The sequence below is a fragment of the Podarcis melisellensis genome (genome assembly GCF_964234715.1).
Source record: "Podarcis melisellensis genome assembly, chromosome: 4".
NCBI lineage: Eukaryota > Metazoa > Chordata > Lepidosauria > Squamata > Lacertidae > Podarcis > Podarcis melisellensis.
In genome coordinates, this window is record NC_138531.1 from 68,655,047 (window position 1) to 68,673,466 (window position 18,420).

At 39.1% G+C, this 18,420-nt stretch overlaps 1 protein-coding gene across 6 annotated transcripts in view; it reads right to left on the reverse strand.

Annotated features, from left to right (window-relative positions):
* BBX (BBX high mobility group box domain containing) overlaps positions 1 to 18,420 on the reverse strand; it is a 127,138-nt gene that overhangs the window by 89,129 nt on the left and 19,589 nt on the right. For 2 of the 6 annotated variants that reach the window (XM_081908414.1, XM_081908413.1), the window contains one exon: positions 2,138 to 2,189. The exons of the other annotated variants lie outside the window; for them this stretch is intronic. In XM_081908414.1, coding sequence (XP_081764540.1) covers positions 2,138 to 2,140 — 3 coding nt within the window. In that variant the 5' untranslated portion in view covers positions 2,141 to 2,189. The remainder of the gene's footprint in view (positions 1 to 2,137; positions 2,190 to 18,420) is intronic. 6 annotated transcript variants of the gene reach the window in all.

Consider the following 18,420-nt stretch of genomic DNA (forward strand, 5'->3'; position numbering starts at 1 on the left):
AAGCTGTCAAAGGTCGTAAGGTCACACTGTGATCGTGTGCACCTAGATATTGCCCTGTCTGTTCCCCGAAATGATGGTTCGTTGGGAACCCTTTCGGGTAAAATTGTGGCTAAAAAGGAAGCTACTAAAGCAGTGATATCTTTGTCCTGATCTGCCAGGAGAAACCTCATTTTACATCTTCTAGGAGTTATAGGCCCGAGGTCCAACATTTTGCTCAGCATCTGTTGGAAAGGTCTATTATGTGGAGAGCAAACTAAGGGAATGTGGTCCATTGAATCAGGTACTTCTTGGTTGCAGGCAAACAGATGGGCTTAATATGGGGTATGTTAGAATCTACTTTTGGTCACTGCAGAGGGGAAGGCATTTAATTTCGTGAGCATAAAGGCTCTTCGGTGGGAAGGGGGCATATGCCCTTTATAAGAACTATGTGCAGAACGTGTAGGTTGAATAAATATGAAAGAATCTCCACTTGGGTGTATATTGGGGCGTGGAACAGATTTGGATGAATTTAAACTGCTGTCAGGTGCTTCGGAAGGATTCTGGGCTTGTTAGAGGTCGAGGAATCACAGCAGCTCTTGTTCTCTCTCCCCCTCTCATGCTCCCCTCCACATAAGAAGCAACTTGGACATGTAGTTATGGAGGTTTTAAAGTGGGGAACTAAGGGTTCGTGAGATGGAACACACCAGGCTACTCTTCAAATAAAACTGCTGTTAGCACCTACCTAACACTACTGAATTGGTGCCCCCTAATGAAATCATTAGGTCACGACTGGACCTAATGGTCAGGGGTCCCTTTACCTTAATGAAATCACAGGAAAGTGGCTCCCTTTTACTCTCTTCCCCCACAATCAAAACTTTCTATAAAATTTGACAGCTTTCTTTCCTAGGGGTGCCTCTCATATCTGCTACTTCAGATCAATTGCCCACAAAAATAAAAAAATAAAATCTTTCCTTTTTTTTTACCTAACCCATACCTGTGAAGGCAGACCTTGTGGGAAAGGCTACTGCTACTATCCTTCTGAAATGTGGAAGGATTCGCTCCCATAGAATTTTAATAACATTGTTCCAAAAATAAAGAAGTTATAGATACTTCCATACACACACACACACACACACACACACACACAAAGATGTCCAGCACAAATGCTGCTGGATCAATCTGCCTATTTCTGGAGGGTTTACTATGCCTGCAAATCTTACCCACTTCTGCCAAAAGAGAGTTTTCTTTTTAAAAAAACTCACCTATACAGTCATACCTCATGTTGCGTTCTGCTCTCGTTACGGACTTTCAACTTACGAATGTGGCAAACCCGGAAGTGTTTACTTCTGGGTTCGCCACTCGCACATGCACAGAAGTGATCTGCACGCTTTGCACATGTGCAGAAGCGCCCGATTGCACTGCGCACATGCACAGAAGGCATTCTAGTTGCAGAATTTTCGGGGTGCAAACGGCACCCTGAAACGAGTTAAGTCCGCAACTAGATGTACCACTGTAATAGTCAAGAAAGATGTGAGGGAAACAAAATCTTGTTTTTTTTCTGAAGTGAAGCTGGAATCCAAACGCAATTAAAAAAGATTCTGAAGGACTTCAAATGAAAGCAGGTTTTCCCCCCAAAGCACATCATCAAGGTCTGAACAAAATCCTGTGGTCAGCAGACACCCACAGTGTATACCCATTCTAAGAAATTATCATTTTATTATTCCTGTTCAGTGTACACCTAGTGGGGAAAGAGAGAACACTATACAAGAGAGATGTGAAGGGGAAAGAGTAGGGGAAACTTCCCAGTGGTTTTATCCCAAAGATTTATGGACAGTACTAAAAACCCTCAATATTAATATTGAAAGTGGGACAGTAAAAACCAGGTGGCTCAGACTCTTAACTGGATTGACCTCTCTTGAGGATGCTAATCTGCTACTTTTCATGAACAACAAAATGGAGAAGGTGACATAAAATAAATTGGCAGCTGAGGAGTTGGCATGAGGAGGAAGGGGAAACAAACAGCATGAGAACAGGGAGAGATGCAACAGCAGAAACACAGGCATATCAATAGGGATGAAATGCTTTTTCATTAGTTCCTACAGAACTGATTATTAGACATAACCAATTCCTTGCTGCTGTACAGTCCTTTATCACTTACCATCACCTCACCAGATTCGCAGAGCCTGTCTACCCATCCTTAATTTCGCCTCCTAAAATTTGCAAAAATATATTCAAAAGTCAATAATCTCTCTCTGCTTTTTCACCAAAAACTCATTTTTAAAACAAGCAATTTCTAAGACACTGTCGATTCAAAAATACCCTTTAACATTTATTTCTATACGGAGGTAATATGTACAATATAAAACTTGGTTTAAAAAAGGATTGGAATTAAGTGGAAAGTAGCCATGGTTGCTTTCAAAACATACCAGCATATTTTGTAGAAAACAAGAGTTTACGGCAGCAATGAATAATTATAACAAACATAAATAAATGGTTAACTTGTTGAGAATCAAAGCCAAGTATTTCCCCAAACTGAAATATTTGTTTATTATAAATCAGTTGAGTATGTGGGCAATATTAAACATCACTTAATTTGAAATGTAAATGAATATAAGATCTGGGTTGGTTTTTTTCTTATTACACAAGATACATCACAATAAATATTCTAAAACATCTGAAGATGTAATTACAGTAACATGCCTATGATCTCTTTGTTTTTAGCAATATGTACCAACAATGGGTGGCACTGTGGGTTAAACCACTGAGCCCAGGGCTTGCTGATCAAAAGGTCGGCGGTTCGAATCCCCGCGACTGGGTGAGCTTCTGTTGCTCGGTCCCTGCTCCTGCCAGCCTAGCAGTTCGAAAGCACATCAAAGTGCAAGTAGATAAATAGGTACCGCTCTGGCGGGAAGGTAAACAGCGTTTCCATGCGCTGCTCTGGTTCGCCAGAAGCGGCTTAGTCATGCTAGCCATGACCCGGAAGCTGTATGCCGGCTCCCTTGGCCACTAAAGCGAGATGAGCGCCACAATCCCAGAGTCGTCCGCAACTGCACCTAATGGTCAGGGGTCCTTTTAGCTTTACCATTTACCCACGCAGAAAATGAAATCCAACTTAGCCATATTCAAAGATTAGACTATATAAAATCAATGGACTTCAGTTACTTAAACCCATTAATTTCAATGAATCTGCTCTGAGCATAATTTACAGATCACCTAGAGTCAAAACATATAATTTTTCAGTTCACAAATTATCTTGTCTGCACTGATAAGCATATGCCCCAACTTCACTTTTGCAAATAATAATAATAACTAACCTTGAAACTGTTTGTATTGAAGCATTTTTCAAACTAAATAGACATATAAGAACAGCACACATTCTGTGATATTTTCAAACGTGAGTCAAGATTTAATGGCCTCTCCTCTTTTAAGGCATGCTTCTTTCTCAACTGAAGTGAGGTCCAGAAGGCTTGTACTGAAAATCCATTATCATTATTATCCTACTAGTCCTTTTTTGTCACAGCAACTTAATGCAACTTACAATATTCTAAGCAAAAAACCAACACATTAAAACATTAAAACTAACACACAAAAAATCTAAAATAAACTAAGAAAAACTTGAAGAAATATAGACTAGGTGTGAAAGCCTCTCCCTATGTTCATACCAAATGCACATTATACATTGGTAGAGCACAGAGAAGATTATTGTTGTTGTTTTGTTTTAGGACAGAAATAATTAATGACATCTTTTATTAGACTAGCTAAATATTATGGGTGAACACGACTAGCTATATTGACATTAGTATATTATGATTCCAAGATTTAATATGTCTTAAGAGTTTATTTGGCAAATTTTGGGGTCACACACTGCAAGAAGGATGGTACTGGAAACAGCCAAGAAGTATGGGCAGTGGACAGGTGAGCAGAAAGAGCAAGGGAAACACATACGGACCCACTGGGAGGTTCAAGACAGATGTGACAAAAACTCCACCTCTGGAAGGGCTGCTATATGTAAAGAAACCTGTTAGAATGTCCTCCACATACAGAAAGTCTAGAAATTTGTTTATCACTATGTACAGCACACACTCAAAAAGTGGCCCTTTTCACTGGGACTTGGAACACAAACCATTCAGCTGTAATTTACTGGTATTCTTTAGTGTTGCAAGTCAGTATTAATTGGCGAGATGAGGCAGAGCAGTGGAGCTGCCATCCTGACACCAGCTACACCAGTTTACCTGGATATCTCTGGGGTGGGCAAGGCAGTGGTGAGGTGAGGCTCTGTGGACACACCTTTGGGAATGCTGGATTGGCTCCTCTGGCTTGTCCAGGCAGCCCCAACCTCTCTGCTGCTCACGTAAAAGCTGTAACAAAACCAGTCTCGAGAAGTTGGCTCCACAGCTCTGTCCCACCACACTGGCCACTACTGTTGCAAATCCTACGGCAGACAATCCTATGCTTTCTTGCTTCAGAAGCTTCTCAATACAATATAACTGATAAAGCACAGTAAAAACTTCACTCTGTACAATCAGAAAGCTCATTGCACTTTGATTCACCATGGAAAGTCAGTAAAGCTTCTGGAAAGTCCTAGTGCAGTAGCTATCAGTTATATTTCTTCTATACAGAAAAGTATTACGGGGTAAAATATGCAAAGGCAAAGACAGATAACCGGTAGAACAAAAACATGGTGGGTGAACTACAGAACATGTCCAGATCATTCCCTGGTTGTCTGTTGCTTCCTCTCTTCTCCCAATCAATTCCAAATTCTAGATGATCAGATTTTGCCAGAGCTGTCAACTTTTCCCTTTTCTTGCGAGGAATCCTATTCAGAATAAAGGAATTTTCCTTTAAAAAAGGGAAATGTTGACAGCTATGGATTTTGCCCACCTGGGAAACAGGGCCAATTTTTCTTAATTTCTTGCACTATTCCAAGAATCATATTCAATACACAGTTATCTATATTTTTGTTTCCATCATAGTACAGGTGTCTCTAGAGCAACCTGTCCATCTTATTTTTCTTACTTAGAAGTAAAACAGAAACTAGAATAATCCTATTAGTTCTGACTTCACTATAAAAATCAGGTCATTTCACCTTCAGAGAATAATTTCACTTGAGGTTTTTTGCACCTGAATAAACATTTGCCTTGGATGATCTCACTATTTGATTCATTTGTACTTGATAATACAATATAGTAAGTTGACCTGTGATTTATTGATTTTTAAAATCTATCTAAACTATTCTCCAAATAAACTCAAGGCAGCTAGCAAATATTGGTAAAAACAGAATAGAACCAACAATCATTTTTAAAAATCCAATTAATACATTTAACAATATCCAACTTGTTTAACAAATTCTAGCAACACAAGAGGAAAATGGAACTGACATAGCATGAATTACCAAATTAACCAAAAACCTTTTTTCCCCAAAGCCAGGTCTTCACCAACTGCCTAAAGCAGTATAGTCTTAAGGCCTGAAAACCTCACTTAACAATGTACTCTTTAGGGTGGGTGCCACAACAGAAAAGGACCTACCCCTAAGTGACACTAATGTTACCTCCCAAAACAGAGAGATTTGAAACAGGTTGCAAGGTGAATAGCTCAAAATTCTTTTTTTAAAAACCCTCTTGGGGGCACTTCAAGGAAAAATGAGTTTTCCTATATTGGTTTTTCCTGCTGGTTGTCACAGCTCATCAAGAAGTTCCAGGAGTGTGAAGGTCTATCATACTTCAAAACACATGCTTTAATAAATGCACAGACAAGCATAAAACACATTTTAAGCCTGTATAGGCAACCCCCGATTCGCATGGGGTTTGTGTTCTGGGACATTGAGCATTTACGTGAAATCACATGCAAGTGAGACTCCTCTTTCTATTCCTGTTCTGTCCCTGCCCTTTTAGTGATGTCTTTTATTATGTTTCCAAGTTACTTCCAGATTCAGCGCTGTGTGTGTGTGTGTGTGTGTGTGTGTGTCTGTGTGTGTGTATAATCACACACATATTGGATGCGCCTAAAACGAGAGTTGCCTGTATAATAGAGTTCACTGTAAAATGTAATACATGAAATGGCCCTTGTCTACAGCAAGGAAACCCAAGATGGGAGGCCTCCAGATGTTGCTGGACTACAATTCCCATCATCCTTGACCATTGGCCATGCTGGCTGAAGCAGAGAGTTTCAGACCAAAACACCTGGAGGGCATCATTTTGGCTACCTGCTCTACACATGACTGATTCACCCATTAAACAAAAATGAGAACTAATACCATTTTGATCAGAGTCAAGTCAGTGAACAGAGAGGTGGAATGCTAAAAGTCTGATCACAAATAATGGCCATACTATCATATATTACTCATTACCTAAGTAAGTTGACTGTTTCGGGAGTCGGGCGGACTTCCGGAACAGATTAAGTTTGAGAACTAAGGTATCACTGTATTGTAGTTTCTGATTATTTTATTATTACAGTTCCTGTACAGATGAAAATAAGTAGAAGATTATTTAATTGAAACTATAAATAACTATCCTTGGGACCACTGGATACCCCAGCCTGATGATCGCATATTTAACTGACTAATTGCTGCCCTTATGCATTTATTTCAACAGGAGAACTTCCTGCAGAACAGTGCCCATTGTTAGTTAAATACCACCATAGCAAATGTGACAAACCATTTTTAGAAGTAAACATTAAACTAACTATCATAAGCAATAGTAATGAAGGCTCGGTTCACAGCATAACGGAAGAAGCAGCTAATTTGGCAGGAAACTTAAAACACCAGAGCGCATACTCGAAAATTTTGAATCTCAAAAAATATTTTGAGGAATCATATTATTTGGTGGGGTTTTTTAACTACAATTCATTTTTCTAGGATAATTACAGCAGCTTGAGGGCATATACAGAAATCTAATAAACTGTTGTGGTCAGCATCAAATACCTATTTCACAGGAGGTGGAAAGCTGATGATGCTCTAAACTATGTCCTCCCCCCCTAAAAAAAAAACCACCCTGTGGAACACCTACACATATCCCAAAGCAAATAAAACACTGATTTTTTAAAAAGCAGGCCAGACCCTCACAAAAAAAATTCCCCAACAAAAAAAGCAAAAGAAAAAAACCCAATTGAATACAACAAAACGAAACCAAAATATTTTGTGTGTGCGCACGCACGTGGGCGCAAACCTGTGGATTAAATTTAATCTCTGCCATGAGTTCACTTGGTGACTTTAGACTAGGGATGGGGAAACTATTACTCCAAACACTGCTATACTGCAACTTCCATCATTCGTGACTGGCTGGGATGAATGGGAGCTGGAGTCCCCAACATTTACATTATTTTGGCAGCTCTTAAAACAAATCTGTAAACTAGGTCAACACTATTTTGCCTCATACTATAACTGGAGGGCTGAGACTAGAGACTGAAATAGTGGCCTGCCTTAGGGCAATCAGATGAGTTTGCGGCTATGCCAACTCTTCACTCAGATACTTCAAAATGCAAAGTTCATGCTCTTAAATGAAATACTTATTTTTTATTATTAATATCACAAAAACTAGCTTCACTGCCAAATATTCCAGAATCTACACCTAAAAAGGTAATCACTTCAAGTGACCGTGTGAACCAGTTTTGCTGCTGAATTCATCACTGTTGATCTAAGACCTATAGAGAAGAGAATTTCAGATGCATTTGTGATTTCAAAGAAAGCCCAGTACAACAATTTAAACTTTTACTCTAGATGGATATTAAAAGTTACTTAATTTGTAGACAACTGAACTATATCCACTGGGGGTGGGGGAATCACATAATCCCCCATCTAGCTAGATATGCTTCAAGACTTTGGCAAACTGAGCACTATATTGATTCCTTTTTTAAATGATACACCAGTGCATTATCTAGAGTAGATTATTTGGAAACACAGATGCTACTAGGTGAATATGCCATATGAAACAGAAAGAACAATATGTGGTTGTGTGTACTCATGTGAACATTGAAGTGGAAAGTGGCTTGTGCAATGGATCTTTCCCTTCTCTACCCCCCCCCTTACTTTTGCTGCAGTGTGGGTGGGGGAAGGAGGAAAATCACCCAAAATCAAGCAGAAGAAATGCAAGATTGTGTAAAATCTGAAGGGAATCCGACACACCAGGGGTTAATAGGGCCACAGTTTAAATGCCTAAACACAGCTAATCTAATAATTACATCATACTTACGGGAGTGGGGAATCAAGCCAGATCCCACTCTCTGCTCCCCTGGTGCTAATAGGTGATCTACTGGTGGTTAGGTGCACACAATGCTTCTGATGCACACATCAGAATGGATTGAGACTTTCAGAATCACCAAGAGACTTGATAGTATTTGGAAAATACGTGTCCACATCTCTTGGGAAGCAAGTTAGTTAGCATTCTTTAAATACCAAAGATAAGTCATTCCTTTGCCTCTTTTGTCAATGTAATTATTTATTCATTCCCACATAAATGACCTCCTCTGCACAATCCAGTGAGTTTTCTGCTTTATCAATACAATTATAATGGACAACGTGGAACTGCCTGTCATATAGTCATCTAAAGCGGTCACCTGCCACCAGGAGAATCTTTTATGTCCTGTGGACAGCAATTTGAAACAGGGGACAACTCTTTCAAATATGATTATATTAAATAAGGGATGCCCTTAAGGGCTATATACAAAAAGATGAATATTGGGGTTCCTTCCAACAGAGTGTTCCACATGTTCTTTAATTATACTTGGAAATGTAGGTTGACAGACGTATAACCCACCTTTCTGATAAAGGTTATACATCTATATATACGCAAGCTACTCTAAGTGAATAAGCTCTAAATAGAAACTTATAGGTTGATTATAATAAATACACCATGGTGTTAATACTTTATTAGTGGTTACTGCTTATTAAAAATGTCATTGGTAATGATATCTCATTGTGAGGCACTAGATTTGTACAAACAATACATTTTATGAAATATTCTGAAATGTAAAACACACCACTTGTTAATCCAGAGTGCCCTTTTATTTTAAACACAGTGTGGAACTCTTCCCCAACTAGCATAAACATGTTTGTTGTTGCTTTATTAATAGGCCTATGAAAGAGCTTTCATACGAGAGTTGTAAAAGTTTAAGGTAAAGGTCAATAGATTTGTTTCTGGAAGAAATTAAATCAATAAAGTAGCAGGTGCAAAATAATAATACTTTTGTACAGAATGTACAGATTAACCTGTGGAACTCATTGCACTAGGATACCATGATCAGTAAAATTGTAACTGGGAGCCAGAAAGGGATTAGACAAATTCCTGGAAGGCTCAAATAATTATCAGGCATCATGTGCACTTATTCTAAACGTATCCCCAAAGATCTGACTGCCAGAAGCTGGAAGTGAACAACAGGGCATGTGTCATTTCCTATGTGCCCTGGTTTCCTTCTCTGGAGCATTTAGCACTTACTGGTGCTATGGGCCGGATATTGCACTGCATAAATCACTAGTGACACCCAGTATGCAAGTTCCTTCATAATTAAATACATAATTATCCTTGAAAGAATTTAAACAAAATATATGTATCAAAGGAAAACAATAGCTTACAAGTTCACACATTTCATTTATGCTCTGAAGGCAGTTTCATGTCAAAATAGACTCTTGTGAAAAATTATAGCTTTATTTTCAATTCCCGTAGGCTAAAATTAATTGCACAAATGAGGCAAAGCTTTTCGATATAGACTGATATTTCTGTTGGATTCAGAAACTGAGCCTTCCAGACATCCCAGACCTTACTTGCCACTTGTCCCTGACACAGCCATATAACGACACCTGAAGTTATGAATGCATAAGACGTTTCTACGCTTTACAATATGTTCTTCTTGTACAATATGTACAACTTTCTTTGCCACTTTTGTATCAAGAAACATGTGCATATTCAGATCCAGTATTCTTGTGGACATGAAAACATCCTTAAACACGAAGGTGAAAACATGATAATTTCACAGAAATTTGTGGAGAAACCCCAATTAGCAACACCTAATGTACAGTGGTACCTCGGGTTACATACGCTTCAGGTTACATACGCTTCAGGTTACAAACTCCACTAACCCAGAAATAGTACCTCGGGTTAAGAACTTTGCTTCAGGATGAGAACAGAAATCGTGTTCCGGCAGCGCGGCAGCAGCAGGAGGCCCAATTAGCTAAAGTGGTTTTCAGCTTAAGAACAGTTTCAGGTTAAGAACAGACCTCCAGAACGAATTAAGTACTTAACGAATTAAGCACCATTATGCCAAGCAATAAAGAATGAATAGGTTCTGAAATTACAAAATGACATAAGTTTTGCATACCACATTAAACCTTGGTGGAAAGCAAACTATGATTTAACGGGAATTTGCTGAATGCTGGAACATGCTGCTCTAAAGTTTCTGTGGCACCCCCACCTCCTCTTGATGATGCTGCACCAGACATCGCAAGCCAGAGTCTGGATTGTTGTGTTGTCTAGAATCCAAGCTTGTTTTTTTTCCTCTCTCTCTCTCCAAATAAACTCTGAGCAGTAACTAAAGTTCATTTTTGGCTTGTTTCTCGTTGTTTGTATGGAGGGGTAAAGCCACAAGCCTAGGTTTGATAAGGTGACAAGACAGACTCAGGCTTGCTTCATTCATCGTGCGGCAGCAGCAGAAACAGAATTGTAAAAATGTTTGAGGACAGTGTACCAACACCCAGTGTACAATAGTTTAGCTTATGTGTTAATGTGAAGTGTGAACCAGGTCATTGCCATGTATATTACTGCAACTTTCAACTGGTCCTTGGGGTGGGGGTGGGGACCCAAAAACCCTCCGTAAGTTCTCTCTGGCTTTTGGGTATTAATGAAAGATCTGTTTTCACAGGCATGAAATTTTCTCTCCCCTCAGTGAACACTTGTACAGGAAATTGACAATGATCAATTATTCATTCAGGATGCAGCTCTGCACTAATTTTTATGTGTTTTAGCCCATTAACTTCAATGAGACTTTCCATGTATAGCTAAGGATATTAAGATGAGAATCTTAATGTCTTCCCATATTTTGTCTATAAGAAGGTTCTCCCAATATGTTGATGCTATCAATAAGTTGATACTATCAGTTTATATCTATCTTACTGGCTTCTCGTTTATCTCTTACATTTTTTTTTTTAGATGCAGGCGCATATATCCAACTATAAAAAATACATATTTAAATATCAGAACATAATAAAATGACTCCCCCCCCCCTTGGAACAGCATCACCCAACTCAGTAGATGGTCCAGACATAATGGCAAACTATGATTTAACACTATAGGAACAAGTCTTGAGCCCACAAACCCCTTTCTACTTCTTTGTAAAATAAATGTCTATGCTTTCTGTCTCTGTTCAGTTATCTTAGAAGTACCTTCTGTGCAAATCACGCATACTAATAATATTGGGAAGTTTTCAGTTTCTTCGAAAGGCAACAGATTTGAAATTGAATTAGTTGAAATTACAATCAGTGCAGGAGAAAAGACTATCAAAACTGTGCTATGTGTAACAATGTCATGGTTTCACAAATGTGGATATCTCATTAAGTTATATGGTTATTCTCTTGTGCATTTTAGGTATCTGACTGCAAATAAATTAAGTTTGAAATCTGGAAATCTATGATCATTTGGCTGAATACCATGTTTTCTTCACCTAGGTTGCATCCAAATGTACCTAAAAATAGCTGCTGATTTCCCCCCTTCTACTACTGGATGAGCCTGGCTTCCTCTTGCTTTGCTCTCTAGACATATACCTACCAGCAATGTAAAAGACTGGGCTCCCTCAATGTTTCAGGCAGAAGCAGTTTCCCCTGAACTCAGTTCTAGAATGAATAGTATATCTGTCAATAATGTGGTCAGTGCGCTTCAAGAGCACAGCAACCACTGCTTTCAAGTGACCATCATGGGCCATATTAGACAGAACATTGCAATATCAAAGTAAGGAATAAATACACACAGTCCTTGGTGTACAAACTACAAAACCATAACAAATATTCAAATCTATTTGATTCCTCTTCCTTTTTTAATTAATGCAGTAGAAGTGGGACTAGTCCCTCCGCAATCTCAAAACTGCCTTTAGAGGGACTCGGTTATGATAACTTGATCTCCTATCCCACCCTCTCCACCCCACCCATTACTTAACTTTCCTTATTGCTATTTGGATTGTTTAACTGGTTATGTTTTTTATTTTTGTTATTGTTGTCATCTTGTCTGTTTGGTGTGCTACATTACACCATGTTCTTAAACTCTGCAATTTCTGCAGTTTTACTTTGTATATGTTATCTCAAAATAAATGGCGTTAACCTGCGCGGAGGATGACTTGATATAAACTGCAGTTCCTCATTGAGGCATATATTCTCTTTGGACTGAAGTTGTTATCCACATCAGGTGGGGGGGGCAAAATCACTGATATTTGCAGATGTTCATTTACTTCTAAATTATATTCCTGTAGTATGAAGAATAACAGCAGGACAACAAAAGTGGGCTTTTTGAGCCCTTATGGTTGCTAAGAGACTTATAGATTGTGAGCCTGGAAGGATAAAAGCCAACCATCTATTATACAATGGTCTGAGGACCTCACTGCTCTGGCTACATTTAAACAAATATATACATTAGTTTTGTATGGATACCTATTTGGACATCTGGTTGGCTTAAATTAACTTATATAGTTAACTTAAGATGCAGGTACTGTACCCATAATGTGAACTGGTGGTGGTTTGTTTTGTTATCAGTATTCTCTTTTTATCCCCCCCCCCAATTTTATTGACATTTGTTCCTGCACATATTTATTAACATGAGTATCATTTTCTCTTTGTTTACAGTTAAAATACTACAAAAGTGGTTAAGTTAAGTGGTTAACTAACTTTAAAAGAAAAACTAATGTATCGTGGTCAGGGCTTTTTTTCATCCGGAACTCACCAGAACCCTGTTCTGGCATCTCTCAGGTGTGCACCATTACCATTATAATAGAACAAGGGAGGAGCTCATGGTGAGTTCTGGCACCTCTTTTCTAGAAAAACAGCACTGGTTAATGTGTTGGACTTAAGGCTGGGGAGACCCAGGTTATCATTTTTGATTGCCCACAAGGCTTACCAGGTGACCTTAGACCAGTCACTTCTCTCAGTCTCACAGAACTGTGGTTGAAAGAGCAGGGGAAAATATATGCCTAGCATTCTGACTTCCTTGTGGGGGAATTAGGACAACAAATTTTAATTCTTTGATATATTATTTAATTTGATCTGGAATAAATGTGGCAAAAGTCATAGCTTAAGGCACAACACAGGCACATAAGGCCAGTTTCATGACGTTTGTTCCCCAAGTTCTACTTTAGTGTTTTGTCAAGTCTAGTAGGTCTTTACCCTCCAACTGAACATGCTCAAAAGATACAGAGATGAACCTCTGTAGATCATAGCTGTCAACTTTCAGATTTGAAAATAAGGGATCAACAGCATAGCTGTCAACTTTCGGATTTGAAAATAAGGGATCAGCACCCTCACCTGTCCCGCAGACAGTCTACGGGATATCTAACAATCCGGGATAGCAGCAGGAAGAGGCGCTGGAAGGGAAGGTTGACAGCTATGCTGTAGGTAAGGCTCACCAGTCTGGGGCCTACTATTTATAATGCTCACATGTTCCCACGGAAAGATTTCAAAACAATGTAGGCCCATGGCATTATCTCAGTGTTGTTAGTTCCTTTCATGTTATATTATTAAAGCTCTTTGATAGGTTTGTGGCTGTCCTCTGTTTCGGTTTCAATTTCTTGTCATGTAGCTTTTGAAGCAGGACAAAATGCTACGGAAATGGCATACTACATGTTAGAGAGGTAAAAGGTAAGCTCATTCCTAATATAAACCATGATTTGTCAGTGAATCAACTCTGAGGCTACCAAAAGACAGAACATGACTGCCTCAGCTGGCACAGATGCTAGGGGGCCTGGTCGAAATCCTCCAGCTGTCCTCGCCACCCTGAGTCTCTGCTCCTGGCTGTCCCCATCCCTTAAATCTGCGTCCCAGCAGCACTGCTTGTGTGTTGCTGGCCTGGGATGGCTGGATGACTCATTTAGTCATCTTCTCCCGGAATGCCAATGACAGCACAACTGGGAAAGACCCCCTGGGAAAGATCTCTTTTAATGTAGAATGCTTTATTATGTTTTTATATATTTTGGGGGCAACCCAGTCAGATGGGCAGGGTACAACTAATAAAATCATCATCATCTGATCAAGTGACCCGGTAGAAAGACAAGACAGCCCAAGCCATGCACTCCAGCAGGTATTGGAAGCGTGTATGTTGCTTTGCTCACAAAATGCACACTGGCACTGCGGAATCTGTGTAAGTGGGCAGGCATCAGGTAGAATAGTGACTGAGCAGCAGCCCGTTATTTAAGAGCAAAGCTGTGGGTGCTACCTAGCCTGCTCTGCATTCCCTAAACTAGATTGCTGTTCTTAGGCAAAGCGTAGAATATATGCTGTGCAGTAGTGTTGTCATTACTGAAGCAAATGTTAACTTACTTCAGCTTCTGTATGCTGAACGGGAGGGGAAGGGGGCATCTTACCCTTCACATCAGACAACAAACTGTCTTTGGATGACACTGCCATCAATCCGCTTTTCTAGAAGAGCTTAGAAAACAAAAGCGGACCATAACCTAAATCTGAATTGTAATGACAAATGAAGAATTCCCTCCCTGTGCTTCTAGATAGCACACCCACTAATGTTTCCATAGTATAAAGGCAAGAATACAAATCCAACCAAATTTAAACGAACTATAGACTACAGTATTAAGCACAACTTAAGCATCCTCAACATACTTTCCCAAGCAATAGTTTTGTGTGCAGAAAGAAATAAAATGTTATTACATATAGTTATACAATATTTCTAAATTGTAAATATGTTGCTCTTTTTTGAATGCATGAATTTCATTATTATTATTTTTTTGAAAGAACCAACTAGGCAGTTGGTACTCTTTGTGGATCAAGTGACTTGCGTGGGAAATTTCACTCCAAAAGCTGTGTGGTTTGGAATGTGCTGCATATAGCAAAACAGGTTTGCTATGGTATTTTTTTTTTATCGACTTGAGCCATCTATCTCACTTTGAGAAGAATAACATGCATGGACTGAGGATATTATTGTTGTTGTTACTACAAAATGCATCTCAGAAGCTGTTAGAATGTGAACTAGAACAGAAAGGAAGGCAGGGTAAAAATAATTTTACTGTTAAAATATTTACTAGAAATATAAAACAGATATACTCCGGCAGAATAGTGATTATGAAGCAGGCTTCAGATCAGTGTGAACCTTTTAAGTTACTGAGACCATGACATTTTGAGGCAAGCGTTTGGTGCTATTATTTAAGATTGCAAACCATTTGCTCCAGAAAATGACCTATTAACCCACTGATTTCAGCAAGACTTTTCTGGTCACATTAGCTAGTTTGAAGCTTGGTCTAAACTATCACAATTTAAATCAAGATTAGAAAATGCTACTATGGAGTCCTGTGCACTGCAGTTTACTACAGAAACAGTGGGGATATGGGCTTTCAAAAAGCTCTTCCAATGATTAAAAGCAAGTTTCACAAGCAGCAAGCCATGACTTGGGTTACACACACACACACACACACACACACACACACACACAAATATATATAATCACTTAATTTTGTGCATGCACCAAGCAAACTTTGTATAAGACACACATAAAGTAAAGGCAGCTAAATAGTGCATACGTTTTTATGTTTTCCAAAACCCTTCATCAGACTAGATGGCAAACAGAGAGGTTGGGGTAGAGGAGAATTTTGGCTGATAGTAAAACTGTGAGTTTGCATCTGGTAAGTGTTAAGGCTGGACGCAGGTGGTGCTGTGGTCTAAACCACTTAGCCTTTCGGGCTTGCCAATCAAGAGGTCGGTGGTTTGAATCCCCCCGATGGGGTGAGCTCCCGTTGCTCGGTCCCAGCTCCTGCCAACCTAGCAGTTCGAAAGCAAGCAGATAAATGCTGCTCTGGTTTTGCCAGAAGCGGCTTAGTCATGCTGGCCACATGACCCAGAAAAACTGTCTGCGGACAAACACCAGCTCCCTTGGCCTGTAAAGCGAGATGAGCGCTGAAACCCTAGTCGTCTGCGACTGGACTTAACTGTCAGGGGTCCTTTACCTTTAAGTGTTAAAGCAGAATGTGGGCGGAGGTAGCAGACATTCAAATGAGGCTCTTTTAGGTGCTTTGCGGGTACCAGGTTGCACCAAGGTCTGCAGGGAAGAAGGAACATAACAATGGTTTATTCCCATAACAATCCACCATTGTTAAATTCCTTTTTCCCAGCAGCCTTGGTACAACCTGTTTTTAAGATTTATTTAAGCTTACTGTTTAATTAGTTTGATCTTATACAACACTTTTCAATGGTTCTAGAAAATAGTCTACTCAGCTAATGCCGCACATATCATCTATGTCTAGAGGCAGAACTCTAATAACACAGTACTATGCACACATTTACTTAGAAGTTAGGTTCTGCTGTGCTCAATAGGGCTCTCATTGCTTAGAAAGTGTATACAGCATTACAGGCTTGGAACAAGAAAATACTCTAATCCTAAATATTATTATTTTTTTGCATTAAAGATTTAAAACATCTCTGTCCATAGTAAAATAGTAGTAATTAGCGCCTAAAATTGTAGTGGCAATAAGCCTAACTGACACCTCACAGTGAGGTTGATATCTATTATCATGCACACCATTAGCACAACTATGGTGTATCACATAATACAATTGTACAGAACAAGGAGTAGGTTTAGCAAAATCAACAAAAAAAAGTCTCAAGCAAGTTACCCGAAGCTAAAAGAAAAATCTTATAAATATTAATATAAATATGGCAACCAGTTAGATATTATGTAAAAATGATGCATCAACATAGTTCCCCAAATTTAAAATCTGCACATCACCTAAGTATCCAGGCTGCTCTGTTTTATATATTTCAGAGAGAGAGAAAGTAACAAGTAAAAAAGTTAATCAAGAGTGGGAGGAATCTCCCAATACAGCTTCTGGGCTATCACTAATGTCAGAATTTCTCACCAATTTCTCAACTAAATATTTAGTTTCACAGAACAACTCTTGCTTATAACTAGAGGTTAGGAAAATTCTTTCTACTGTTGTTATAAATGTCATTGAACTGATGTATCAAAAGGGCCTGAAAGCGTAGTGAAATTAAATTCATTTAGTGTATTTCATACAACACAGAAATTCTCTTTGGAATTCATTGCCAGAAACTGTTGTAAATAACAAGGATCAACAATGTGAGTGAGATAATTAAGAGAAATAGTCTTAACACACTAGCTGAAGTTAGGAATTCCTGTGGCTCCTAACTAATCTTATCACGGCATACACATTCTTGTTGAGACATAGTTTCTCAAACTTTGGGTGCCACTAGAGAAAACAGGAGAGCATGGGCAGACTCAAAACTATTTTGCATGTCTTATTGGTGACAGCATTTTATGAAGTGTGAGTCACACAACTCCAATGGGAGTAGTGAGTGTCTCTGACTGTACTGTGCTATTCCAAATTTCATCAAATTGGAAGATAAAGTGGCAAAAGGAGAGGATATGGAAGCAAGCAAACAGTAAAGGAAATGAAAATAAAGGGGAAAGTGGGGAGATTGTACATATAGTTGCTTCTAGAAAACTTGCAAACAGTGATTAAACAGATTGATTCCTCACCTGGTCCTGAGCAATATAGGGACTTTACATGTTAGTAGCAACACCTTGGACTTGGCCCTGTAGCAAACTGGCAGCCAGTGTAAACCCGAGAAGCAAGGTGTTATATGCTGGCGACAGCTTGTCCCACAAGTAATCTAGTTGTTACATTTTGCACTAGCTGGAACTTCTGGATCAAGCCCACACAGAGTTCCATATAGAGTGGAGCAAAGTTTGTGCAGGAATCTAACTGCAGTAATCCAACCGGGGTTACCAATGCATGGACAACTGTGGCTTATTACTTTCTCTGACAACAGTGTCTTACACAAACTTCCAAATCCTGTACATAAAACACATGTGGAAATAGTAATGTTTAATAGTACAAAGGTGCCCCATGGTTTGGGTTTCGGGATCAAGCCAGACCATGGACAAGTTGCTACTTGGCATTAGTCTCAAATCCATAAATTTGGCTTGGCTATGTCAAAAGAGAATAATCAGTTTGTGAGCTACCTTCTATTCACAAACTACGGGATACAGTCCTCAACCAGTTCCCACTGGTGTACTTTTGGCATTAATTACTGTAAGGGTTTATTACCACTGCCATTGAGTATCACCAGTGACATACCAGCAGTAGTAATAAAGACAAGCAGGGTAAAGTACTATGTGAAATACATATGAAATACTGTCTGGCAGAAAAGTAATAAAACTGAAATAAAAAGCATGGATTTGATGGAAATACAGAATTTGATTTCATAATCTTCTATTTATGCTTGTGGACAGC